Below are 26810 nucleotides of genomic sequence, written 5' to 3'. Positions count from 1 at the left end.
CTTTCAATGTCACATTTACGCTTTATTTATACATTTATGCTAGCTGTTGTAAATAAACGTCACTGGCATATATTCAGGCAAGAATCAACTAAGATGAAACTGTGTTAGGACAAGTCTTTGCTTTTATTAAATTGTTAGGCCAAGGCGGTCACCTTTTTAATGTCATTTCATATTAATTACAAAATTGCTAGATATTTTGAATTAACTTACATGAAATGCTTAATAAGTTGTCCAATCAATTCCACAGAGGCGTACAAGGAAAATAAACACACCCTAAATACTTATTTCTAATTAAATGTATATATGGCCCTATAAGATATGAGGATACTCTAGCCAGAGAAACCAATGATTCCAAAAAAATCAAGGATTTTCCTCACAGAGTTAAGTACTCTGAAACTGTTAGAACAGGAACAATATTTTTTTGTTTCATTGCAATCTTGAGGGTTGGATGTCTCATTTGCGTTCCAATAAAAAATATTTGTATTCACGGTTCTGTTATTAGTTATTTAATACATGTAAATCATTCGCATATTCCCCACCTGTCACTCCTAACAAGTTGTCATGGAGCACTTTTTTCACCTACTAATTTTTCTGGCCTTGTTTTCAAGATTCTTAGTTCAGTAGATAGCAGGAATATTTGTGTTTTATACTGAAATATAATTATTTAATAATATTTCAGGGTATATGCACATTATATCTATATATATATATATACACACATGTATACACTGAAATATAATTAGGCATATTAGTTTGAACTATTTCTCCTTGATTAGAGGTAAAGTAGATAGCAGCACTCTGACCTAAATATCTGCTTCCAGGATAGACATACCATCACAATTGTACTATAACCAGAGTGCGTTTACCATTTGCTATGAAATGCAAAAACCACAAGACATTAATCTGCAGCTCATGGAAAGAAAATGCTCTTTTACTTTTTTTTTTTAATAGAACAGAACTTATCTTAAAAGAATTTGAGTAGGCTTCAATGGTTTGATGACAAATGTTTGAGGCATACAGATTCACATTTGCTGGAAGAAAACAATGTTAGTATTGCTTTAGTCTTGAAGCAGTGCATCAATTAACAGTGTCTGAACACATGAAACAAGCAATGCAGACTTGAGCTTACAATATAAAGGGCAAAATAATATTCCAAGAAATAGTTCAGATCCACAAAGGTACACACACACACACACACACACAAACAAATGTGCATATGATTGGTTTGTGCTGTTCACCCATAGCTTTCACCACTCAAAATGTAGACTGTTTGGCTGCATGCATTATCTACCACAAGCTACCCCCCCCCCCCCCATGTATAACAAAAAATGCACATCAACGATAGTCAAAACAGAACATACACATCTCATATAAAATTACATCCTAATAATTAAAAGATAGAAAATAAATTGGATTTCAAAGTTACGAATCATTACAAAATATATACATACAATATATACACATACATAAACACACACGCATATGTATAAACTCGTTCAACAGACCTTATATATACATCTGTGTGCATATGTATCTGTATGTACATTATGTATATATTTCAAGCAGTTGGTATGTGGAACTTAACATAGTGCAACAAAAATAAAATGAATTTAAGTAAATACAGAAGCAGTTTATTCCGTGCAGATTTAAAGCAAACTGATCATTTAAATGGATAAAAAAGGTGGGTAAATGACAAATTGGTACATGATGAGCAACTTAAAGGGATAGTTCACCCAAAGATGAAAATTCTGTCATCATTTACCCTCATGTCATTCCAAACCTATATACATTTCTTTCTTTCTTTTTTTGAAAAACACAAAAGAAGATATTTTGTAGAATTTTGGTAACCGAATGTTTCTCAAAATATATTTCTTTTATGATATCTTTCACAGAAGGGAAAAAAAAGTCATACAGGTTTGGAACAACACTGAGGGCAAGTAAATGAGAATTTGAATTTTTGAGTGAACTAACATTTCAAAATAAACAAATGACACTTTGCAACCCAACTCAGATAAAATAGGTGAATGTCAGTAAATATATCCCTGAAAAAAAAAATCTGTTATTGAATGAGAAATACCTAAATGTAGAATTAGAATAAAAAAGACTACGAGAGAGAGTGAGAAACAGAATTATCCCTCAGCTATGTGAACACGCAGTTACATAACAGTATTAAGATGGTTGCAAATGGGAAGAAAACAAAAAAGAAACCCGCTAAAACAAATGCAACCCTGTAGTTAAAACTTTCACAAAAAAAGAAAAGGAAAAAAAAAGGGCCAAGATTCTACTTCATGTCTCATCAAGTCCAATTTGCCTTGGGTTTATGGCTCTGTTGCCATGGTAGCATCCGTTACTGCTTTGTCATGATGGTTAAAGTTCAAATCCAAAGCCACAGGCTTACCCTGTTCCTCCCTCTCTGTACCTCCTCAATTCTCTCTCTCTTGCTGCCAGGCACTCTTCCACTTCATCCATCCCTTAATTTGTTCTCTCTTCATCTTTCTCTATCCCCTAAAAGCCCTGTGCTGCAGACTGTAAATTGTTGTTTGAGCTCAAGCAGCTATTGGGGTCAACTGCGCAACCCGGAGCTCGCATGTCCCCGGTTCCTCCCCTTAGCTCTGAGCCTCTGGCTTCTCCCTCGAAACTTTTTTCTTCCAAGGGCTTCCCGATCCAGGAGCCATATCCATGTTGGTTCAGCGCCAGGAAGAACAGCCTCTTGGCGTCCTGGAATGAAGTGGCAGCCATCTTAGCGTGGGCGTATGACGGCAGTGCCAGCAGATCAGCTCGGCCTGCACGCTGACACAAAGCTTGGAAGAGACGGAACAGATTGGACTTGGAAACCCGTGATACCTCCATCTTGGTACTGGCGTAAAGAGAGAAAGACAGATCATGAACAAAAGCAGGTGTCTAGGTCTCGAAGTGCTTCAGATAAATATTCAATTAGATAGATAAGCTGGGGTTCCTTTTTACAATGGTGATGTATGACAGATGGGTCAGTCTCTCACCTGTCCACTTTGCCCTTGGTGCCATCCAGTACCTCAACGCTGACCTGGTCTGGGTGACTCCAGTTAACGCTGGACTCTTTGGTCTTGTTTGTGTGGCGTGCCGAGTCATACACACTCACCCTGCCCACCTGCAGAGAGTAATGCAGAAACCAAATGAATGACATTGAAGTAAAAAAAGTTTCATAGTACTAAATGCATTGTGTTGTGCGTGTGTGTGTGTGTGTACCTCAGGGTGGTTGAGAGTAAAGTTTGCTGGTAAACTCTTTTTGAACACATCACCGTCTCTAGCCAAGCGGCAACATACAGCTCGAGTCAGGTGACCATGGCTGTAGAGATACCCTGAACAGAAGCATATTTAAAAAAAAGTAAATGAAGCTCTAACTTTGAAGCATTATAATACAATTTATAATAAATTATAATTTTAATATTTTTTAAAACCATTTGAATACAAAATTGTGAATTTTAATATGAGCATTATAATTTATATAATTTGCTATTACTACTATTAATAAAAAAATAAAAAAGACACTTTTTTTTACAAAACAGTATTTTTACATAAATTTTTATAATGAATTGTCAAATAATATATAATTTAATTATTACTATTATTAGTTTTAATTTATAACTTTAAAATTATTTAAAAAAAATATTATTTTTATATACTTATTCAATAATAATGCATTTTTTAATCAATTTTAAATGTTTATTTTAATAATATATTACTACAAGTTTTTCAATTATTATTAACATTATTATAAATTTTTCAATCAGTTTCAATTAAATACCTTCATTGTAAATATAATTAAATAACACAAACAGATGCTTGAAAACATTGGATATCATTACTCAAAGCATGGCAGCAGTGTTTACCAAGAGTGACTGAGCGCAAATAAACGGGGTGGATGAAGTGGCTAAGGAGCGCCCCCTGTAGGCCGAGCACATTCCAGCGCAGGATCTTGTCGCTGCAGCTCATGGTCCTCAGGCGCTCACCATGCTGAATCCCATCCCAGGTGGGCACAATGTCACTGGACTCCACTGGGATGGTTCCTTCACCTGAGAAAAGGTAAGGTTTAATGAGAACAGAAAAAGGAAAAGGCTAGAAATCTTGGTTTGTTCAATAATATGCAAGAACGTATGATGTGACAGACATGTAAATAGTATGTACAGTTGAGGACCAAATGAGAAGACTGTAACATTGTCTACGGTAGCTCTAAAAACCTAGCTAACTAAACAAATAGCATTATCTGTAAGCATAATCTGGCAGGACTGTCAGAAAAATGTCTGTCACAATACATCACGAGCCTGTTTTATTTTTTTAATTCCTTGTCAACAGTCAGGGTCAGCACAACAGCTAACCAAGCACAACTGCCAACATCATGTGCAGACTTGTCAACTTGAATTCAAAGAAATACCTCCGCTTACCTGCCAACCGCTTTTGCCACGTAATTGCTTTTTTACTATCCCACTAGACAATGGCGGTTTTGCCTGGCAAAAAGCCAAGTTCACGTGGCTATAGAGAACCTCTTTGGCAAGATAACTGCAACCAGATGGTACGACAAACACTGCTGAGTGCATCTTATTTAATCCGACAATTAGCAGACTAGAGTTGTGTACCTGTGGTCCTGGAATTACGCCACAGCATGTGCATACAGTAGTTGGTCATTTAAAGTCACCATGAAATCAAAATGGGCAATTCTTGTTTTTTTTTTTATTAGAATATTGTAGTATTTATTATAAATAATTTATCCGTGAATATTATTATGTTTTTAATTAATGTGCCCTCATAATCTTTAATCAAAATAACTTTCCCTTCTACTTGCAACATCTCTTCTCTGATGACGTGTTTACTAGTGCGAGGTTGAGACAACCACTCACTCACATGAGATCACAGTAGTGCTGGTAGATTCATTTCTTACATTTGAATCAATTCTCATTTTGAAGAACCGATAACGAACCTTAAATCCCAAGAATCAAGCTTTCAGTCTATGCTGTTTTTTTAGTTGATGAATTAACTAAACATTGTAGCGTGCCTCTCATCCAATAAATCTCAATAAGCTTTGCTACTTCTGATGTGAAGCTTTCAAATTCTGTAAATTTTATTATGAACTTCAAACACTAAATGCTGTTTTGGCGCTCTTTAATGTGGCGTGACAGATAGCTGTAGCGCTTCAGTTCAAGCAAAGCAGCAGCGCCGGGCGCACATGAACGGTTCATCTCTTCTGCTTTACTTCTAGTTAAAGCACGAAATAAACATGAATGAACATCAGAAGGTATGTTAAACGGTACAGTACACTTTATTGAAATCCTTATGTCATATGGAATCGTTCAATCAGCATTTCAACCGCAGAAAGACGTAAAAAAAAAACAGCTTCTAAACCATATCACATAATGTTACTTTTACCACAGAAAAGTCACTCACTGTCAGCTAGAGCTGCACGATTAATCGTTAAAAGATCGCGATCTCGATACAACCCCACGCAATCTTAAAGTAACACTATGTAGTTTTTCAACCTTCATTATATATTTCCAAGACCCTTGTGATGGTACATTGACTTACAATAGGTTGAATGACACGTCTGCCATAGCCTGACAGTGTCTGTATCGCTTTTACTGGCACTATGTAACTTCGGGTTTCGGGTAGGAACCAGAGCACAAAAAAAAACTACAAAATTCGACTGCTTTACGGCATACGTCACTTCCTCCACTTCCTCAGATTCTGACGTGAGAGCCCAACTAGCGTTTGATATAGGGATGCACCGATCCGATACTCAGCATTGGTATCGGCTCCGATACAGCCATTTTTGCTGGATCGGGTATCGATCAGACTCGGCCGATCCAAATCCGATAATGTGCGTATACTATTCTGTGTTATTGTTAAGCCCCACAAAAGCACCAAAACATTATAAAACATCATACAGTTTTCGTGCACTATATTACAAGTGTTCTGAAGCCATTATAGTATAATGTGAGATAGAAATTAACATTTAAGTCATTAAATTCAAGATCACGTAAACGTTTCCCTCCGCTGCGGGCGGCTGTCAATCATTCTTCATTCAGTATTCAGCGTCGCGTTCGGTTACGACAGTCAACATGATGAAACTCTCCAAGATGATTCTATGTTACTATTATTATACTTGATCTGTAGATAAAGCTCTATGGTTTCGCATAAAACAACTTTATCTTGTTGGACTTTATTGCTGTAAAGTTAACTTAATCATGTTTCTACCGGGTGTCTGTTAGATCACAACTAGAGTAGAGTCCACTATAATTGTTCTTCACGCGCACAGAAACTAAAATTTAAAACTGTTAAAAGAAAAGGCTCAATAAACTATTGCATAGATAGATACTGTATAATACACTACACATATGTCTTTCGTTTGTGCTTAGAACTTTTCAATGCGGACTCGACGCGCTGTGACTCCGTGTTGCTTCAAGCGCATCGTTCTGCGCTCGGGATGCGCATAAGTGCTTTGAGCCGCACTGTATTGCAGCCTTTCACATCAATACAGTGACGCAATGAAAGATTATTAATGGCCTATCTATCATATGTTGCAGCCTCATTAAACAGGTGTGCTATACATTTAAAATGTCTCAATTGTATAGTAGCCTATAGCTATATATAAAATAATTTATCTTTTTGATTTTTGTTAACTTGTTTTTCATGAATGTATTTTACAATACAAAGAGCAATGTGTAACGTTTTACCAGATTTAGTGGTACACTTATTGTCTCTTATTTGTTTTTTTCACTAGATGTTCAGATTTTATACAATTATTGTGGACTTATGATTTTTCTAGACTAAATTTTACTGCTGAATTATCCACTAATCTAGTTTATAAAATCATTTTTGTCATAGATTATGATCATATATTTTTTAGATTTGTTTTTCTTTATAATTAAGTTGTCTGTATTAAGTAGATTGTGTTTAACACACAAAAGAGTGATTATCAGTTCAACACACAGAGAGTTATATAAATTCTACTTAATTAAAAAAAAACTGTGTTGGTATCGGATCGGCATCGCAATCGGTCGATACTCAGAATTTTTGGTATCGGATCGGATCGATTCTGAAAAAAGTGGTATCGGTGCATCCCTAGTTTGTAAAACGTCTGTATGTTGTTGTCATGACCGAAGCAACAACTAAAAGTAAGAAGGCAAAGGTTATGTCAGAGGAGACTAAAAAAAGAAAAAGGGAGAGTGACAAATTAAAAGACCGAACGAGGATAACTATTGGAGGGAGAGCAAGACAGTTTGAAGACGGTGAGAGTGTGCGCGTGCGCGCGCGCGCGACCGGCTCTCTCTCTCTGCTCGTTCTTTCAGTAACATGCACCCTGTCACAAGCGCAGCAGTCAGTCATCTATAAAGTGTTTATACATTTATAAATAAATCAGGGAGTCAGGGAGCTATCGCGCGAAATGTAAAAGGCTGAATAACATGGCCAGGCCAGTTACGGAACCTATCTGGTCCTCCATTTATCTTCATGAATCAAGTAATGCTAGTAGAGTAGCGAATTATCAATCTGGTAGCTACACTAACATGCTAGTTTACGATGGTTATAATAAATAATATTTCAGGATAACTATCCTATTGTCTGCAGGCTGATATGTTTGTGTATTTATTTTTCTGGTGAAAGTGTCTTGCCTCTGGCTATAATGCAAATCGATTATCAAATTTGCAGATACATCTATGGTAGCTTGATATTATAATATTGACGATATATGGCTATTACCTACCACATAAACATTGAATTGAATTAGCATATCCGTTATGTAAAACAGTAGACAATAGGCTACTATAATGACGCTGTCTTGTAAACGTGAGCTACGCGATCTTTTGACGTTTGAAAAAAATAAAACCCATGAAATTATATTCATATGACATGCTGAAATATATGCCAATGTACCTGGGATGAAGACATTTCACACGCAACGCCGGCAGTCTGCCCGCTTTAACTCAAGACAGTATCGGCTTGTCAACAAATGCACACGTGTATCGCCTGGTCTAACCATGACAGATTTTACGACAGTAGTAGAAGACAATACTGTTTCCCAACTGTAGGGGGACCCCCAGAGCAAAAACGACATAGTGTTGCTTTAATCCTGACTTGAGAAGAAACTAAGCAGAGCAGAAGAATGAGTGAGGCAGGCAAAGCGCAAGTAAGTCTGATGATAAGACCCTGACGTTGTCATATGGTGCTTTTCCACGGCACGGCTCGCTTTGCTTTTCCACTGCAGTTTAGTACCGCTTCAAAGTGGGAGGGATTATAGACTGATGGTTAAAGTGGCTGAATGTTTTTTAATTCCTGGTAGCAATATCCAGCTCTCATTGGATCCGCTCCTCGGCCTCCATTGAGGGGAAGGTCTGCACCTCATCTGCTGACGAGTCACCACGATTCAGCCATTTCTTTTTTCCAAGTTAATTTTTTTTTTTTTCAAGCAAGTCATTTAATAAAAATTGTGCAAAAAATATACTGCGGTGGATGTTGCTGACTACTTAAATCTTGCGGTTTTGGTGTCTCGTGTTGCAAATCCAATGATGGTTGTAGTGACGATTCTCTCTGACCAATCAATGATCTGTAGGGTTTTCACATCACATTTTAGTATTGGTACGGTACACTTGTAACCTCAACAGAGGTGGTACCATTTAAAGCGAGCCGAAGCGAGCCGTACCATGCAGTGGAAAAGAGCCAAAATGAGCCGTACCGAACCTTATCATGCAGTGAAAAAGCGCCATTAGTACCGAAAAGAGGATCTTTTTCCGAAGTGTGAGCTTTTTTCGAAACCAGAGGATGCTGCTCAGCAAACCATACATTGCAAGCAATGTTTAGCCATCATTTCTGCACCGAAGGGTAACACCACCAATCTGTTAAATCACCTGAAACGTCATCGCATACTACAGTATGAGATGGTTAAAAGCAAAACTGCTCAATCACAAAGTAACAGTGGCCAGACGAAACAAATGTCTATAAAAGCAACGCTATTCCACACAACATCATACCCATCAAACTCCCTCAGGCACAAAGAAATTCCAGATGTTGATAGGCTAGTGTTTCTTGCTAAGAATCATTAATAGTCTAGCCTGGTAAAATACCTTTGAATGTTGTCAATGTTTAATTGTCATTTTTATTTATTTAAATATTGCATCCTTTTTGTTTTCTGAATTTTTTACTGCATTTGTTTAAATTTGACTGAAGCAAAGAGTATTAGTATTGGAAACCTAATGTTCAGGGTTTGTAGATCTTTAAAATAATAAAGCTTTTCAGAATCGTGAGAGAATCGTGATCTCTTTTCCAAGCAAAAAAATCGCGATTCTCATTTAAGCCAGAATCGTGCAGCTCTACTGTCAGCTACAAGAATTTATTTGAAGAGGAGCATTTTGTTAAATATATGTACTATATTAAATATTCATTGTATTTTTACTTGCCTGTTCTTCAATATTTAATGCGTGTTTGAATAAATCCTTCATGTTTTTATGACAGCCACCATTTAAGTGTAAAAATAATTAATTAAAAATGTATTATAACATTATTATAAAAACGTACTTGTGTAATTGAAATACAAGTAGCCTAAAAATCAGTTAATTTTAACATTTAATATTATTATGAGGTTCAAAAATAAGTGACGCCCACATTTTTCTTGTTCGAGATGCCGTTTCACTCAGATGTGTGTTACAATAGGGAAGAAAAGACAATCGCAAGTTCGCAACTTCTGTTTCAAGCTGACTTTAAGATCGGGAATTTCAAACAGAAACTATTACAGCATGTGACAGTTGACACTGAAAGAAATGTTGTTATTTTTTCAGGGGTTTCTGCATTGAGACAGATTAAAAGATTGATCTTTGAATTTTTAAGTATAGGTATCAAATCATTCAGAAGATCTTGCTTAACCTGAAAAATCTGTATTTGTATTTTTTTGGTTTTTTACCCCATTGATGCAGTTATTTACAGTTCTATTTCGGTCGCTTACCGTTTTCCACCTTGGTTCTGAGCTTGCCCTGTTTTACGTTCTCGAAGAGAGGCATGTGTCCAGAGAGATTTTCTTCAGCAGCCTCGCTGCACGACTTATCGAACAGAGCGCCATCGCCACATGGAGCAGTGCTTTGAGACGAAGAAAAAGGCATGCGTTATCATGTTTGAAGATGAATCTCTGTTCTTAAACCAGCTCGGATAAGAGGAAGTGCATGTCTCACCTAATATAGAGATGAAAGGTGATGTCAGATTTAATCTTCAGCTTACCATCATCTGCCACCTCAAAAATACTCCCATCACCAGGGCTTTCCCAATGTTTCATCAGCTCACCATACAAAAACCTGAGCCATACAGATTTTATAAATAAGAGTGTTTTGTTAATATATTGCTTTTTATTATTTCACTAATAGGGCTGATCAAAATCGAATTTTTGTAACCGTTACAAGTTGGTGCTTTTTGTGCATTTGTCTCACTTTTTTTAATGCTAGATTAAACCGTTAACTGTGTAAAAAAAGTTACACATATAAAGTTTATTACTGAAATATTAAGAAATGAAATAACATTATTAACTGTGTTCTTACTTTGTTACTGTTATTATTTTTTAATGTATTTTAAATTATATACATGTATACACACACATATATATATATATATATATATACACACACACACACACACACACACACACACAGTAGTCAACATTTGAAGTGGATCAAAACCTTTCAAAGTTATACATGAATTTGGAACAATACCCGTTTTTGTCTTAGGACAACTTTGATGACCTTATTTTGATTCACTTCAAATGTTGACTACTGTATGTGTATATATAAACACACATGCATACATAGATAATAATCATTGAGAAAGACAGAGAAAGTGAAAGAGAGCATGCATAGAAGCAGACGCTCTGACAGTAACATCTTCAGAACACCGAAGGTTATATAGTCGATATTATTTATGAGCTGCTGTGAAATAAGACTCCATCTTGAAGAATGAGAAGGAAAAAGCTGTAGAATGAGAGGTAAAATTAATTATGGGATTGAGAGTGAGGGAGAGAGAAAGTTCTGTTGCAAGCTGATACCGGATAAAGCCTCTCCTGGAGATGATTTCTGCGTGGCAGTCATTAACGGTGTCCCCTCGAAGACTAAGCTCCTCTCCCTTAACACAGCGGTTTCCTACAGGCGTAAGACAACAATTATGGCACATCTCTCATTACAGTGCATACTTCATGTTGACTCTGTCTGTGTTTAAGTCTATGGGTCTACGTACCTGTCCCAAGGCTGACAACTGTTCCAAGTGTATCCGATCCGTTTCTCATAACAATGGTGGCAAGAATCTTCCTACCCAGAAGGCTGTGCTGGATGCGAGCTGTGAGTGCATTAAAGCGCTGATGGCTTAGCATGGCGATCTGATCATGCATCGTACTGCCCGATACTGGCAACTGAAACATACAAAACCATTTTAGTAAGTATTTTATTACACATCTCTCTTTAAGATTTTGATAGGTCAAGTGCAGCATTGACCGGTCAAATACTTTTGAATAATGACAGTTGTAGAGGGAAATAATGTACAACTGTCTCTAATCTAGGAAATATGCTTCCTATGTAATAAATATAACAAAAGAACAGCATTTGTCTGAAAAAGAAAGCTTTGGTAAAATTATAAACTACCATTGAAAAGTTTGGGTTCAGTAGGAATTTTTTTTGGGAAAGAAATGAATACTTAAAAGTGACAGTAAAAACATTTATAATGTTACAAAAGATTTTGATTTATAATGAATGTTGTTCTTTTTAACTTTCTATTCATCAAGAATCCTGAAAAAATTGTACACAACTGTTCAATATTATTATTGATAATAAAAGTTCCTTGAGAACCAAATCAGCATATTAGAATGATTTTTGAAAGATAATTTTATGCAATGAGCAGAAGAGACGGTTAAAAACATTAAAATAATCTCAATCTCCCTCTCTCTCTCTCTCTCTCTCACTCTCTCTCTCTATATATAATTTAAAGTTTTAGATAATTAACGTACACGCACACATAAATAATGAATCATTTAATTTATAAATATATAAATCAATCAATATAAATTTTATATACAACTATTTATATAAACATTATATTTATATCATATAAATATTTGAGTTATATATTCATTTACTTACCTAGTAAATGTAAAACCATTTCAAACTGGGTTAAAAAATACCAGCCATTTGTGAGAAAACTTTTTTGAAGAAGAACTTTATTGTTAAAAGTTTTCTTATGTTGCAGTTTACAATAAGTTTTCTGAGTAAGTAAAATTTTGGAATTATAATGACCCTTGGTGATGTAAATGTTAAATGAATAGTTATAAACAGACAAAAAAAATCTGTTTTTTTTTTATAACAATTTAGCATCAAACATAGGGACACGTATAGCAAAAAAACACACCAAAAAGTTAATTTTGTACTGCTTCCAAATATTATGACCCCTCAATATTTAATGGTAACTTTGTTAATGAATAGTTAAAAGCTACTGCTTATTTTATTATGAACTTTTATTAAAGTTTCTGCGCGTTTAGTACCTCTGGTGTGAGCTCTCCAGTACGTGCTGCTTTCTCTGCTTCTCCGATGAGCACACGAAGAGCAGCGTCTGCTGCCTCCTGCTTCCCCTGCTTCTTATTACTAGCACACACTGCAGGAAACCACCGCCCTCCCAATTTAGCCTGGTAAGTAAACCTGTAAAAATGGGAGATGAAATAAAATGTGATATTAACTTTTTATTGTGTGCCAGAGCAGTGGAGAGTTAGACACAGAGATAAGAATCAGGCTGCTTCTGTAATAAGGACATCAAGATCAAGATCAAGAAACGTGACAAAGTAAGAGTGCAAGTGTACTTGGGCTCGTGTGAGAGTCCGGACTGGCCCACAAGGCGGATTTCAGCAGCGAAGCCTCGAGCACGGGCGTACTCGAGAAGGCCGGACACTGCGTTGTTGTTCAGGTGGTTGATGAGGTCACCCACACCTGCTTCATGTGCCGCCTGGAGCTCAGATGCCGTCAGGGGGGGTAGCGAGGGGCACGCAGGAATCGCTGGCTGAGACTCATTGTCGCCCAGAGCAAAGAAATTACCTGGAGGCTGGAAGAGAAAGATTGAGTTCAGTCTATCAGCATATAAAATACTCTTTTTCTTTCCATCTTTCAAAGTGCTCTTTTTCTTCTTGTGCTGTTGGTAAACCTCTCTTCACCTTGTTCAGATGTAGTAGTCCATCTCCCATTAGCTCCTTCACGGCCTCCTCCGCTGCCAGCTGCCTCGCTGCTTTCTTACTGGGCGCTGAGGCTTCTTGGAAGAGACGTTCCCCAACCTTTACACGGAACATAAACCTGACAGAGGAAGTAAGAAAAAGCAAGAAAGATGGTGGGAGAAAGGAGTGAAAATTACAAATCAGTCACAGTGGACACTATATTTATTGAGGCAGTTCTATTCCATTGAGCTCTGAATCCTCCAATCAGCTTCTACAAATCGCAGAGAACAGAATGGGTCATGAAGTTATTTTTAAAGAAATTATTATTTTTATTCAGCAAGGATGCATTAAATTAATCAAAAGACTTTGTTACAAAAAAAAATCTGATTCAAATAAATGCTTGAAAAAAGTGTGGTTTCCACAAAAAAATATTAAGTAACAACATTTTTCAACATTGATAATAAAAAAAACCTTCTTGAGCACCTAAGAATAATTTTAAAAGGATCATGTGAGACTGAAGACTGGAGTAATGATGCTGAAAATTCAGCTTTGCCATCACAGGAATAAATTATATTTGAAAATAAATTAAAATAGAAAACAGTTGTTTTCAATTGTAATAATTTTGCAATATTGTTCTTAATTATTTTTGATCAATCAAATGCAGCCTTGGTGAGCATGAGCAAAAGACTTTGTTCAAAAACATAAATCTTACGACACAAGTACCTCTACCTTCTTCAGCCATTCAAATGTACTAATATTTGTTACACTGATAAAGCACACTGAAACTGAGAATGACAGAGAAACAAAAATATTCAGTTATCCATTCAAGCATGCTGTAAATGCTGTTTTTGCCAACTTGAGCCAAAACAATTGCCTATTAAGGCTAGTTTGGCAGGCAGTGCTACATTGACATCAAGGCCAGTCATCAGAATCGCTCTTTTGCTAAAGGCCAAGAATATCCACTGGCACATGACAGAACTATACATGTATGTTTGTGGAAGCTGTCCTGAACCTAACAAAAATAAGATTTCTCATTAAATAAGTTAAACAAGAAATGAGGAGAAACTACATTCATCAACTCCATCAAGATATTATGATATCTGGTATGGTATGATATCTGCAATAATACAGCTACACCATCTAAAGAATCATAACTTAAGTCAAACTCAGTCCTAAAGTAAAATAAAGCTTTTTTCCTCAACAGAGATCAAGTTTCTCTGTTTTGTGTTGTTAATTATGGTGTGACTGAGGGTTTTTCTTCCACTTCTAGTGATGCATTTGTTTTGAAATCAAATTGTGTTTCTAAATTTGATTTAACAAACATTTAACATCTCATATTGCTGCTGCTTAGATACCAAGGGTATAAAACAGGAGAAGATATAAAATCATACTGTATTAGGGAGTACATTAGAATAGAACTTTCTCATTTCCAATAAGCACTTCATATCAAATCTGACTTAAACCAGTTCCTGAAATTGGGTTTGTGTTGAGCGCTCCGAGATCAATGAAAACACTCTGAAGCACGCATGCAGTCTACACATTAATCTCAATAAATATTCAGTTTAATAAATCACACTAGGCCATATCACGATTTCAATCTATTTTGATTGTTTCTTTTAATTTGTCAATGCAACTTCCTTTGATGCAGACGACCAATATCATGCTAATGAACAATATCAATAAAAGTAAAAGAACCAGGACAAAATAAGAAAGACAGTATATACAGATAAAACAACATTTCGGGCCAGTTTCACACCCAGCAAAAATCAGACTGTAGGGGCGAGGGGAAGAAAGGACACATAAAAACACAAAAGAGGAACAGATAAAGAGATAAGAATAGCGCTACCAAAACGACAACATAAAAGCTCAGTAGGTTTTTTAGAGGCAACAAAGTGATAAGGGGAAAAGGAAAGAGCAAGAAAGAGAGGAGATAATACAGAATGGGCTTGGAGATGTGGAGAATGTGAGGAGAGCAAGGGGACAGAAGAGCCTGGCAAATAGAAACACATCAGGACAAAAAGCATATGACTTTCTGTAGCAGAATTAAAGGGATGTATAAACCTAAAGTTTTTTACTGTGGGACGCATTTACCGTGGATCATGGGGGGGCCCTTCCTGTCCTGTCTTGATAAACTGGATGGCATTCCCACTGCGCTGACTGTGCTCCATCAGGACAGAAACGGGATTCTTTCCTCCAGGTAGAGACCGAGATAGAGCCTGGGGCGGAGTATCGGTGCCACCCTTTAGAAATTATATGAAGAGAGTGAGAGAGAATTAATAAATGAACAAATTAATACATTTTATTTTAAATTAAAGGATCAGCTCACTTCAGAATTGAAATTTCCTGATAATTTACTCACCCCCACATCATCCAAAATATTCATGTCTTTCTTTCTACGGTCGAAAATAAATTAAGGTTTTTGAGGAAAATATTCCAGGATTTTTCTCCATATAGTGGACTTCAACGCCGGTTATCAACAGGTCCAAATTGCAGTTTCAATTCAGCTTCAAAGGGCTACACGATCCCAGCTTAGGAATAATCTATCTAGCAAAACTAACGGCCATTCTCTAAAGAAGAAAAAAAAAAGAAGTATTTATATACTTTTTAACCATAAATGCTCATCTTGCACGTCCACGACTTCACACATTATGTAATCACATCGGAAAGGTCAGGCGGTAACCTGACGAAGACTGAAAAAGTAGGGTAGGGCAAAAAACTAATTTTCTTCTCCAACTACAAAATCGTCCAACATCGTTGTTTTACCATTCATTTATTTTTATTTTATTTGTAAAGGGTGTTTGACTTCGTCTTTGCATGTTCGCTTTGTAAACAATAGTTCGCTACTTCAGCCTACGTCACACATGACCTTTCAACGTGATTACGTCACAGCTACACACCTAGTGCAAGAAAAGCATTTGTGGTTAAAAAGTATATAAATGTTTTTTTTTTTAGAAAATGACCGATCGTTTTGTTAGATAAGACCCTTATTCCTCGGCTGGGATCGTGTAGAGCCCTTTGAGCTGATTTGAAACTGCAATTTGGACATTCAACCCGTTGAAGTCCACTTTATGGAGAAAAATCCTGGAATGTTTTCCTCCTTAATTTCTTTTCGACTGAAGACAGAAAGACATGAATATCTTGGATGACGTGGGGGTGAGTAAATTATCAGGAAATGTTAATTCTGCGGTGAACTAATCCTTTAAATCAATATTATATTTAAACAAATATTTTTATATTATATGCAATATACAACATATATCTATTTTATAAATGTACATATATTTAAATGAAAGGTAAAATAGGACATCAAAGATATTATCTGTAGGAGATAAAATGATCAGGTTTCATGCAACTGATTCATAAAAAGAAAAACATACTAGCATATCATCCAACAGGTCAGTGGTTGACTCAGCTCCCTCAATGCTCGGTTCTTCCTCTTCATCTCCACCTGCTCCCTTTATCTCCTTCCAAAGAATCTTCAGGGTTATGGCTGCAGCATCTTTTTTGGCCACTTTTTTGTTTGAACCCTCAGCTGGTGGAAACCTGCGACCATCTAACATGACCTGCATCCGAAACCTGGAGACAAAAAGAAAAAATATCAAGCTATAAACTGTTTAAATGTAAACAGTTTGTTTCTACTATTTCTTAATCATGCAATCTCATTTCACCAAAATTCACTAACAACAGAACATTTTTTCTTTAACATCTCCAAAAATACATGGGCTGTTTCACAAATTCTTAAATTAATCACCGCTGTGTATCTGCCTTCCAAACACATACACTGCCAAAAAAGACTGGCAAAAACTGTCTTAACACAGGCAAAAAAATGTTGACATGCAACCATAAACAAACTTTTCATCTACTAACCGGGGGTCATGTGAGGGTCCAGACTGCTCCAGAAGTAGGAATTCACAAGTGTGTCCAAGATGCTGAGCAAACTCCATCAGCCCGCTAACTGGGTTCTTACTTCGGGCCTCCTTGAGTTTCTGGAATCTGCTTGACTCCAGGCTTTGAGCTGGGGGAGGGGGAGCAGCCAACGAAACGGCGACCTCGGAGCGGATTGTGTTCAGGAATTCTGGAATATCATCAGATGCCCACTGTGAACGTTCTCCTCCATTACTGGCCGTATCCTGATAGTATGAGAACTGATGAGGAGGAGGTTGGAAGTAGCGGAAGGTGGAGGAGGAAAGGTCACTGGGTTTGGGGGGTATTGGCTCAAGGCCAGGCATGTCAAGCTCTGTGTTTCCAAAAATGTTATTGTTGTCCAACATCTCCACCAATGGATTTTCACCCCCATCCATCGGCACTGCTCCAATATCACCTGAAAAATCAAATACATCATCTGCTTCCAACTTGACCGAAGCTACGTCCTCAATCCCTTCAGCTACCAAGTTCAACATCTCGGCACTGTTCACATCCCGTTTTGCAGTCGCCGCAGCTTTTCGTTGGCGGTCCATCTTTTCCTGCCGGTGTGCACTGAGTGACCATGTAGGTGGAGTAACTTCGGTGTTGCGCCTTACATCACCTTGTTTCTCCAAGGCATAGAGTGTGGGATTAACCTGCTTGGCACTGCGCAGGCCGAGGTTCTTGGCGATCACAAGCGAATTAGCCGTTCCCACTTCATAGAGGTACTGTAGGATCTTCTCTTTGCCATCTTTAGAATCCGCCATTGTTGACAAGGTTACCAACTGGACTGCAGATAAAAGAGTCTGTTGATCCTGGACCGGAATCAACGTTTCACAGGTATTTTCACCTTCAGAGTCCTCCGACTGGTCACTGATATCACCGTCAGCCTCTACGAGGATCTGTGATGCAGAGGGAGCGCTGGTGCTGGTGAGATGCTCTCTAGCCTCTTGTTTTATGGATGAACTCTGACCTGGCTCTTTCACCAAATCCTTTGAAGACTGCGATTGGTCTCTCCCTTTGGTTGGCTCACTGTCCTCTTCCTTGCAGAGTCTCCAAAGAGGAGGAATCTCACCCTGCTTCACTGCTTGGTTTGTCCTTAAGAGGGCATATAAAGCCTTATTAACAATCGTTTTGGGAAGACCAAGCTTTTTGCCCAAGGCTTTTGCCTGTATGGTCTCGTCTGGCCCAAGTGATGTCAAAAAAGCAAAGACCTGTTGCTGGATCTCAGGGGTCAAATACAGAGACTCTCTGACCGAGCCAGGAGTACTGAAAACCTTGTTAGAAATGCTACTGCAGGATGAAATGTCAGAGTTGTCTACCCTTGTTATCCGGTCACTTAAACTCAGACTATGAAGGCCAGAGGACACATCATCTGCCTGTGCATTCCAGTAATGCTTAGTCTGTTGATTCGGATAATACTGTCCCTTCTGATGAGGGTGATTCAAACCTGTCTTTTTCTTAGGGTTAAAGTTATGCTCCCTTTGCCAGTTTCCTCGGCCTCTCGTGTAGCAGTCTCTTCTTCCGAAACTGTTACCACTTGTTTTGAAGTCTCGATAACCTGTCTGGTAGTGGAGAGGCCCAGTTGAGAACTTTTCCTCTTGACTGGGGGTTTGGGACCCTCGCTGCTGGGGTGCTTTGTACTGCGGAGCCTGTGCACTTTGCCCCCTGAGGAACTGCACCTGGTGTTGTCGGAAACTTACACCATTGGGGTCGGAGATCTGATCACTGCTGTGGTGGGGGGATGCCCACAGGGGTGAATCAGAGGGACTAGGGGGAAAAGGATGACCACGTGGAGGCACGCCAGGAGCACCCGGGTAAGAGGAGAAAAGAGAAGGGTGCGGATAGCTGCCGGATACAGAGCCGGGGCTTGGGACACAAAGGCCCCGTTGGTGACCAGTGGTCGTGTGGGAATAAAACTGAAGTTTTCCCTGTTGGGGAGGGAGGTAGAATCGCTGGCAATCTTTGTTAAACCCTCCTCTACCTCTGCTCATAGCGCAGGGGTCGGGGGCGAGGAGGGAGTAGCGTTGGGCTTGGTGGACGTGTTAGGATGAGACTCAGCTGTCTGGATGTAGTCACAATGATAGCAAAGGCTTAGTCTGTACACTGCTTCTGCAGAGAGACATAGAACAACAGAAAAATCCATGAAAGAATGCAAAGTGAAAGCAAGCTTTTTTGAGGTTGCAGTGTCACTGTACAGACACACAAATTCTGTTGGCACATTTCTTGGCAACAGAGCAGATTGTAATTTGAACACTTGGTAAAAGGCTCAACGGATTAATTATTCATGCTTATTGTGACAATCAATTTATTTCTGGTTTAGCGAGTAATTTGTGGATCCTTATGGTGAGGGAAAGTGGTCATGGGTATTAGAGGAAAGCATTTTCAAGGACATTCTCTCCCAATGTGAGCAACTATAGTAGCTAAAGCACAATGATGAGAAAAGCTGTTTTTTAAGAGACTGGAAAACATTGCAAGACAGAAATAAAATTGAACCTAACACTTATTTACAAAATGCAGTACTCTACCACATAGTATATGTCTGGTGAATTGCTGTGAGAGTTTAAAATAAGTTGCTTATTAAGATACAACAGTCCTCACTCCTCACAATACAGCAGGTCAATAGAGAGTAGGGGTGGAGGAACGGTACACAGAAGTCACGGTTCGGTTCAGACATCACGGTTCAGTACGATTTCGGTACAATGGAGTGAAAAGCAAAACAAAAATGCAGAAGGCATTTTATAAATGTCTTAAGCCTTGTATTTTTTTTAAAATAAGTTTTATTAATAAAGGCATAGAACCAGTTTATTTGTAGTGCACTGACAATAGTTTTATATAATTTAATTAGTTTATTAATTAAATTACTAAAAAGAAAAAAAAGACTTTGCGATATGTTTGGTAATTGTACCTGAATGAATTTAAAATTAATTTGCTATATCAATATATTTGTTTTCCTTAATATTAATTAACCCTAACTTTATTCTCATCTGAATTAAAAATAATGGCGCTTTTCCACTGGATGGTCCTGCTCGGCGCGGCACGGTTCGGCTCGCTTTGCTTTTCCACTGCTTGGTACGACTCGCGCGGCACGGCTCGGTTCGCTTTAGCTCGGTTGGTTTTTCCACTGCAGTTAGTACCGCTTCAAAGTGGGTGGGATTATGACTGATCGTTATAGTTTATCCGCTCCTCGGCAACCAACAAGAGGAACGTCTGCACTTCTCGTCCACTGACCACGATTCAGCCATTTCTTTTTTGGAAAGTTTTTTTTCTTCAAGCAAGTCAAGCAAGTAGATTTAAAACAGGTGCTACAGCGGTGGCTGTTACTGGCTATTTGAATCCAGCGGGTTTGATGTCTCGCAAATACAATGACGCTGGTAGTGACGATTCTGTCTGTCTGACCAATCAGTGATCTACAGTGCTTCCACGTCACTAGGGCTGCAACAACTAATCGATAAAATCGATTATAATCGATTATGAAAATCGTTGTCAACGAATGTCATTATCGATTAGTTGGTCTGCTTACGTCACGGGGAGCGTTTACTGGTACGCACACACACGCAAGGTCTCTCTCCCTCAGGCGCTCTGCAGAGCGCGCGCGCTACACGGTTTGGAGCAGTCTCTTCTGTCTCGCATGCGCGCTCTAGATTTCGAGAGTTTGAACTAATTCGCGGGCATCAGGGAGCCGCAATCAATATGCGGGAGACTCCCGGGACTTCCGGGATCTTGGGATGTCTGTATTTTGTCTCGAGCATCAGGTTGCGCAATCAGTTCGCTCGCAACGTAAGTGATGGATTAAAATAGCGCTACCGCAGAAATAGGTTAAATTGGTCTTTACAAAGCGAAGCACTAAATATAAAGGCAGTTAATAACAGCAGCAGTAAAATATTGTTTTTTAGTCACTGTACTCAGTGGTTTTCAGCGAACGCTTGTGCACTAATGCATAATTTCTCCTGTCCTTTACTCAAGCCTGTTAGCTTGCTGGGTAACGTTACCTCCATTCCGTTCTCTTTTTATAGCATTTGTCTACTAAGTTTTAATTGTTTTTCAAACGGGATCTACTGCGGCTCTACGTTCACACAATTGTTTTCAGTCTTTCTATATTTATTTAATCAATTTATCCTTATATTATTCTTTTATATATTATATATAATATATATTATATTCTTTATCCCTATATTCCTTATATATAATTAATTTTAAATAAAAATTAAATGAATTTATATATTTTAGATGTTTTTAGTTTGTTTTTAGTTCAGATATTCACATCTGAACAACATGTCTGTGTACAAATTTGTTTTAACAAAAATTGTGTTAAAACATAATATGTTGGATATCATTTTTTTAACAATAATCATGTTTGTCAACTTGCCATCAGCAATTATCATTAAAAACAATGCAAATATTGATATTAGTAAAACTCAATGTGTGGCTTTTACACATAAATACCCTGATTTACGGTTTTATTTAGTTATAATAAAAAAAAATCAAATTTAATTTCTATCCGATTAATCGATTAATCGAAAAAATAATCGTCCGATTAATCGATTATCAAAATAATCGTTAGTTGCAGCCCTACATGTCACATTTTAGTATCGGTACGGTACGCTTGGAACCTCAACAGAGGTGGTACCATTTAAAGCGAGCAGAAGCGAGCCGTACCGTACCGTACCATGCAGTGGAAAAGCGCCACAAGTGAGCCGTGCCGAGCCATACCATGCAGTGGAAAAGCGCCAAAGCGTGCTGTGCCGAAACGTACAGTACCATGCAGTGGAAAAGCGCCATAATTGATATCTGTATAAAATAATACTACCATTAAAAACCACATTTGATTTACTCTTTTAATCAATGTAGAATGTGTAACTTAAAAATAAAACTCTGTGTGTGTGTGTGCGTGTGTGTGTGCGTGTGTGATTTTGATTGGATGACAGTTAGGTTACAGTTTGACAAGAGTTTAGAGTGTGACAAAACACACACTTCAGCATTGCAATATTGACAACACAGTCTGTTCATTATGCTGTGTTCAGACCAAACGCGAATTGATCGAAATGTATCGCTATTTAGAGTTTTATTTATTTTTATACCGTGTATTCCCCATGTAAATTCGTGCACCGAACCATGACGCCCGTACCGATTCGGTTCAATACGAATACATGTACCGTTCCACCCCTAATAGAGAGTTTAGCCAGCTAATTCATTATTTTTAATAGATTCAGGCAACAATATTAGCTCAGAAAAACAGCAAGGTTATCACACATTACATAAGAAGAAAAAAAAATGAATGTGAGGGTTACATTTTTCTAACCACATAACTTTTGGTTACATTCCAGTGTACAATGAAAATTAATAGGCTATTAAAAACACACATACCTGAATTCACATCCTCCTATCAAATCCTAGCATAGACAAGAGATAATTAAGCACCTTGTAGTCCAGTCATTTTAAGCCAAAATGGGGGTCAACCAACCTAGAACAAATTGCAACAGAAGCAAACTCAACTGATTTTGTATCCTCAATATGTCATGAGTAAGGGGAAAAAAGCCCCAAAGAATCCCATTAGGGGAAAGTTTCTAAAAAGACCCAAATATAGCCTATTCATACGCCTATTCATTCTTTTTCTCACATGAATAGGGTACAAATTTTAACCTTTAGATATCATCATGAAAATTACTTGAGTTGATTACTTGCGGCAAGACAAACAAAAAATGTATAACACGTTTTTTGAAATTGTTTGTTAACATGGGCATAATCTAATTACATATGTGCTAATTTGCATAATGAACACAACATGGGGTATTGTCTCCTGTTCTTCCATCGACTCATCCCCCAGAAACAGTCCTGGACCCAGCCCCAAAACCCATCTCTGCAATAAAAAATTAATAAAAGGCTGGTTTCTAAAGTAGTTCTTCCTGCCTCTATCTATGTATTAATGTTCATGGGTAGCCTAAATGGCCTCCATTCAGACCTTAACATTAAGTATTTTACTGTTATATGTCAACAAGACATTTTCACCTGGCAATACCCAATGTATAGATCTGTTGTGGTATTTATGCAAATTAGCACATACGTAATTAGATTACGCACCATTTGCCCATGTTAACAAACAATTTAAAAAAAACTGTAATATATTTTTTGTTTGTCTTGACGCAAGTAATCAACTTAGTAATTTTAGTGGTGATATCTAAAGGTTAGGCTAACATTTTTACCCTATTCAGGTGAGAAAAAGAATGAATAGGCGTATGAATAGGCTATATTTGGGTCTTTTTTAGAAACTTTCCCCTAATGGGATTCTTCTGGGCTTTTTCCCCTTACTCAGGACATATTGAAGATAGAAAATCAGTTGAGTTTGCTTCTGTTGCAATTTGTTCAACCTTTTTCCATAAAATGACTGGACTATTGATGCAGCTTCACATTTAACTTCAGTTCAGACATAATAGCGCACTCTCTAAATAAGCTTAAGCGAGAGGGAAAGTGATTCTACTGCTCAATCTCTTTCCATGTGCTCCTCCATGAGCATTCTGAAGTGACAGTCACACTTGTTACTTTGATATCCCCAATACAAATCTGGCATTTTAGTGGCCATTTCTTTCAAAATACACAGAGGTAGCACAGTATAGAGATGGTACCAGATTGTAATTCCATGTTATATTTATATATACCCAGGTAACAATACCACGGTACTAACATGGCCCTCCAAGGTATTTTAAAGAATACCATTTTCCTTTTACAAAGGAAAAGCCTGTTGTAAGAGCAGAAAGTTAAGCCAATTAGCCATTTAAATAAATTAATGTCTTCAAAACTGAGAGTTGAGGTAGATAGGTTATTAAATATTTAAATATTGGAAAATTACTATGATTCAAAAAATAGGAAATGTTACATTTAACCAATGGATTTTCACATTATCATAATAATGAGTTTAAAAAAAGGATTGCATTCACACAAAGCAATTTCTAACAAATACAATATTTCTAAGAAAACAACTGCATATGCTTGACACGTATGACTTAGAGGACTTCTTAAGATTTTACACATTCCCATGACTTTGGATAGGGCTCAGGATTCGGTTTCTGTTCTGTTCAATTTTAAAAATTCCCTGATAGTTCTAGCTAGGTGTTCTATGGCCGTGGAAAGATGGGAACCCTATACAACTTTAGTAGCCTATTTCACCCAAAAGCATAAGTGGGGCACTCCAAGGATGAAAATAATAAGGTGTTTATTACAATACTCTTGTATCTAAAGCCTTCTTTAAAATTAATCACTGACTCCTAGTTTTAGCACAGATTCTACAGTAATGGTTCAGTCACTTTGGCAAAAAGGGTGTTTACCTACACAAGTAAAAACTCATTCAGACGAACCCAAAAAGTTATACATACCCCAAAAAACGCCTGAAGTTAAAAGACAGATGAACTTGACAGATAAATTAGATAAGGCCCAGACTCACGCACTGACTAAACACTGTTCCGCATGCAAAATGAAAATGAAACAGACTGATTAAACTCCAGCAATACTCCTACGTTTTCCCTGGTGGCTTCTGCAAATGTTTTAGATCAACAAACGCCACAACACGAGATGAACCTGAAACTTGTCCACACTTTTGGAAAGTGTGTTGGGAAAACGATACCAGCAATAAAAGAAAACAGAAAACATGCGTAAACGCAGAATGTTGCGAGCTAGGCACAGACCACTTTAAGTTTCGCTTTCTATTCTTCTCTGAGCTCTCAAACTAGTGTCTCTAAATTCATTAATAACCCGAATTTCGCTAAACTGACAGCAGGAGTCGCCATTAGTCAGAAGCACTTGAAAGTTTCATAGGCCTATTTCACAGTTTCACAAACTGTAATTACACCAACAAGTTATAACAACAACCCAATGGAGTAAAACGTATCTGAAAATACAAATACCAAGAAATCGTCCCAAGGTTAATAAACTGTGAAACAACTCGTGCGGGGACGACTGTAATCATATTACTGAATATCAGTTAACAGCGCGACATATTAATACTGCATCGCACTACTCATTTTATCATAGCCGTTGGACTATTGGTTTCGTTTCAGATTTCACCAGCCAGCAGACGGAAAGCAAACCTCCACCTGCGACCCTCCCAGATGCATAATACATGAGGTTACAGTACTGTGACCGACATGAAACTGCACTGCAGTTTATAACCTCCTGCAGAAGCCTGAGGTGGCTAAACAGCTCGTAAGTGTAAAACGGTTCTGAGGATGCGTGTGCCTCGACTTAACTTATCTAAAAGAAAAAGTCTGGAGAAACACGGGTCATGTACAGACACATGTCTCCAGGAGGCGCTTATAACACAGTTTATCCAATACACACAGTCACGCAAAGTTGTGACTTAGTGGCTCAGGGCTTTATGCTACAGAGCATCATAGACAGAATGACAGCAACTGGTTTCATCTCCATATTCAAGAGTTGATGTAATGTTATAGCCTAAGAGTATTATTTAAAATTCATGCTAATCTATTATTAATATTACTGCCATCTTTACTGTTATTATTATTTTGCTTCACTACATTTATTGAGTAAAGCTGTGAAACGAATAACGTACTTTTTAATGTAACGTTAATTGGCTTCATACAGCAGTATTGTGGTGATAACAGTGTGAAGTGATGGTATAATTATTATAGTACTTAACGTTACTTTTTTTGTTATTGACCGGAATACCTTTTAGACTAGTTTGATTTTTTTAAATTGCATTTAGTAAGTAACCGCAGATAAATTAGACTGCATAACTGTTACATACATCATACATAGGAATAACGTTACATTTCAAGAGTCCCGGAGGAAAAAACGATGTGGTACTGTTTCCGTTATGGTAACGTTAATTTCATGGTATTATTTTGGTTCCTACCCAATAAAAAAATATTTTTTACTAATCCGAACTAATCCGAAAATAATCGTCTTGGTCCAGTATCAATGAGCCCTTTAAGTTATAAAAAACCGATAACTATTTACAAGGACATCGGAGGTTGCTCAGTTTGAATGAAAATATCGCTGCCTACGCAAGTAAGCAAATACAACCCGCTATAAATCATTTGCTAATCTTTAATTCAACTGCAAGCATGCAACAGCCTAAAATCAGAGGTAACTAAGTTAGGGCGAAAATACTCAATGGACACAGCATATGATATGGACTATTCTTTCGACAGCCAACGACAAACCGCGATCGGAGAAGCTTTGAAGCATTTCTCTCACTCCAGAACAATCCAGTTCCCACTCCATTCCGAAAACGCTTTGATATAGTAAATAACATAAAGCTATGTAAGTTACACGGAGTAAATATACTTACATGCGCAGACGACGTAAACAATCCTGCAACGTCCCTGCAAGAGGCCACATGCAGATTGAAAACACAGCGCTTGTGAATGACAATGAAATGTGGCGCGTAGCTGCGACGGTGTTTTAGACGCTCTCTGATGACGTAGGGTTTCGCAAGAAACCGCAATGTGATCCTGAAAATACGATCGGTTATTAATGAAATGAAATAGCGATCTGTGTAATGCATGACTTGAAATTGAAATTGTTTTAGTAAACAATGCTTGTTATGGTTTATAGCTAGTAATATTCCCCAGTGTCGATGAGTATGAAAGAATGTAAGATATCATAATATAAATAATAATATTCAGTTGCCTGATTTTCATGCCCCTTTCCTCACTCTGGAGCTTGAGTTTTCAAACTGGGGGCCGCATGGGAGTACTAGGGGGTC

The 26810-nt window shown here is 37.6% G+C and overlaps 1 protein-coding gene across 3 annotated transcripts; it reads right to left on the bottom strand.

The window, feature by feature from the left end:
• Positions 1-904: 904 nt before the first annotated feature.
• On the bottom strand, positions 905-26516 carry adar (adenosine deaminase RNA specific). 3 transcript variants are annotated; one of them, XM_077210891.1, is made up of 15 exons: positions 26394-26516; positions 17054-19201; positions 16564-16762; positions 15278-15426; positions 13190-13325; positions 12842-13080; positions 12530-12683; positions 11236-11407; positions 11048-11141; positions 10188-10307; positions 9965-10095; positions 3870-4052; positions 3226-3338; positions 3000-3127; positions 905-2857 (listed from the first exon to the last, which is right to left on the bottom strand). In XM_077210891.1, exons 2-15 carry the CDS (start codon positions 19081-19083, stop codon positions 2506-2508), a joined length of 4200 nt encoding a protein of 1399 aa, XP_077067006.1. In that variant the 5' UTR covers positions 19084-19201; positions 26394-26516; the 3' UTR covers positions 905-2505. The 3 variants fall into 3 exon arrangements, with proteins under 3 accessions (XP_077067006.1, XP_077067017.1, XP_077067025.1); XM_077210902.1 differs by lacking the exon at positions 26394-26516 and adding an exon at positions 24460-24806; XM_077210910.1 differs by lacking the exon at positions 26394-26516 and having other exon boundaries at positions 17054-19208.
• Between the last annotated feature and the right edge of the window lie 294 nt (positions 26517-26810).

This window comes from Siphateles boraxobius, unplaced genomic scaffold (genome assembly GCF_051911475.1).
Source record: "Siphateles boraxobius isolate OS27281-9 unplaced genomic scaffold, OSU_SipBor_1 12, whole genome shotgun sequence".
Classification (NCBI taxonomy): domain Eukaryota; kingdom Metazoa; phylum Chordata; class Actinopteri; order Cypriniformes; family Leuciscidae; genus Siphateles; species Siphateles boraxobius.
This window is presented reverse-complemented; position numbering and strand designations above follow the sequence as displayed.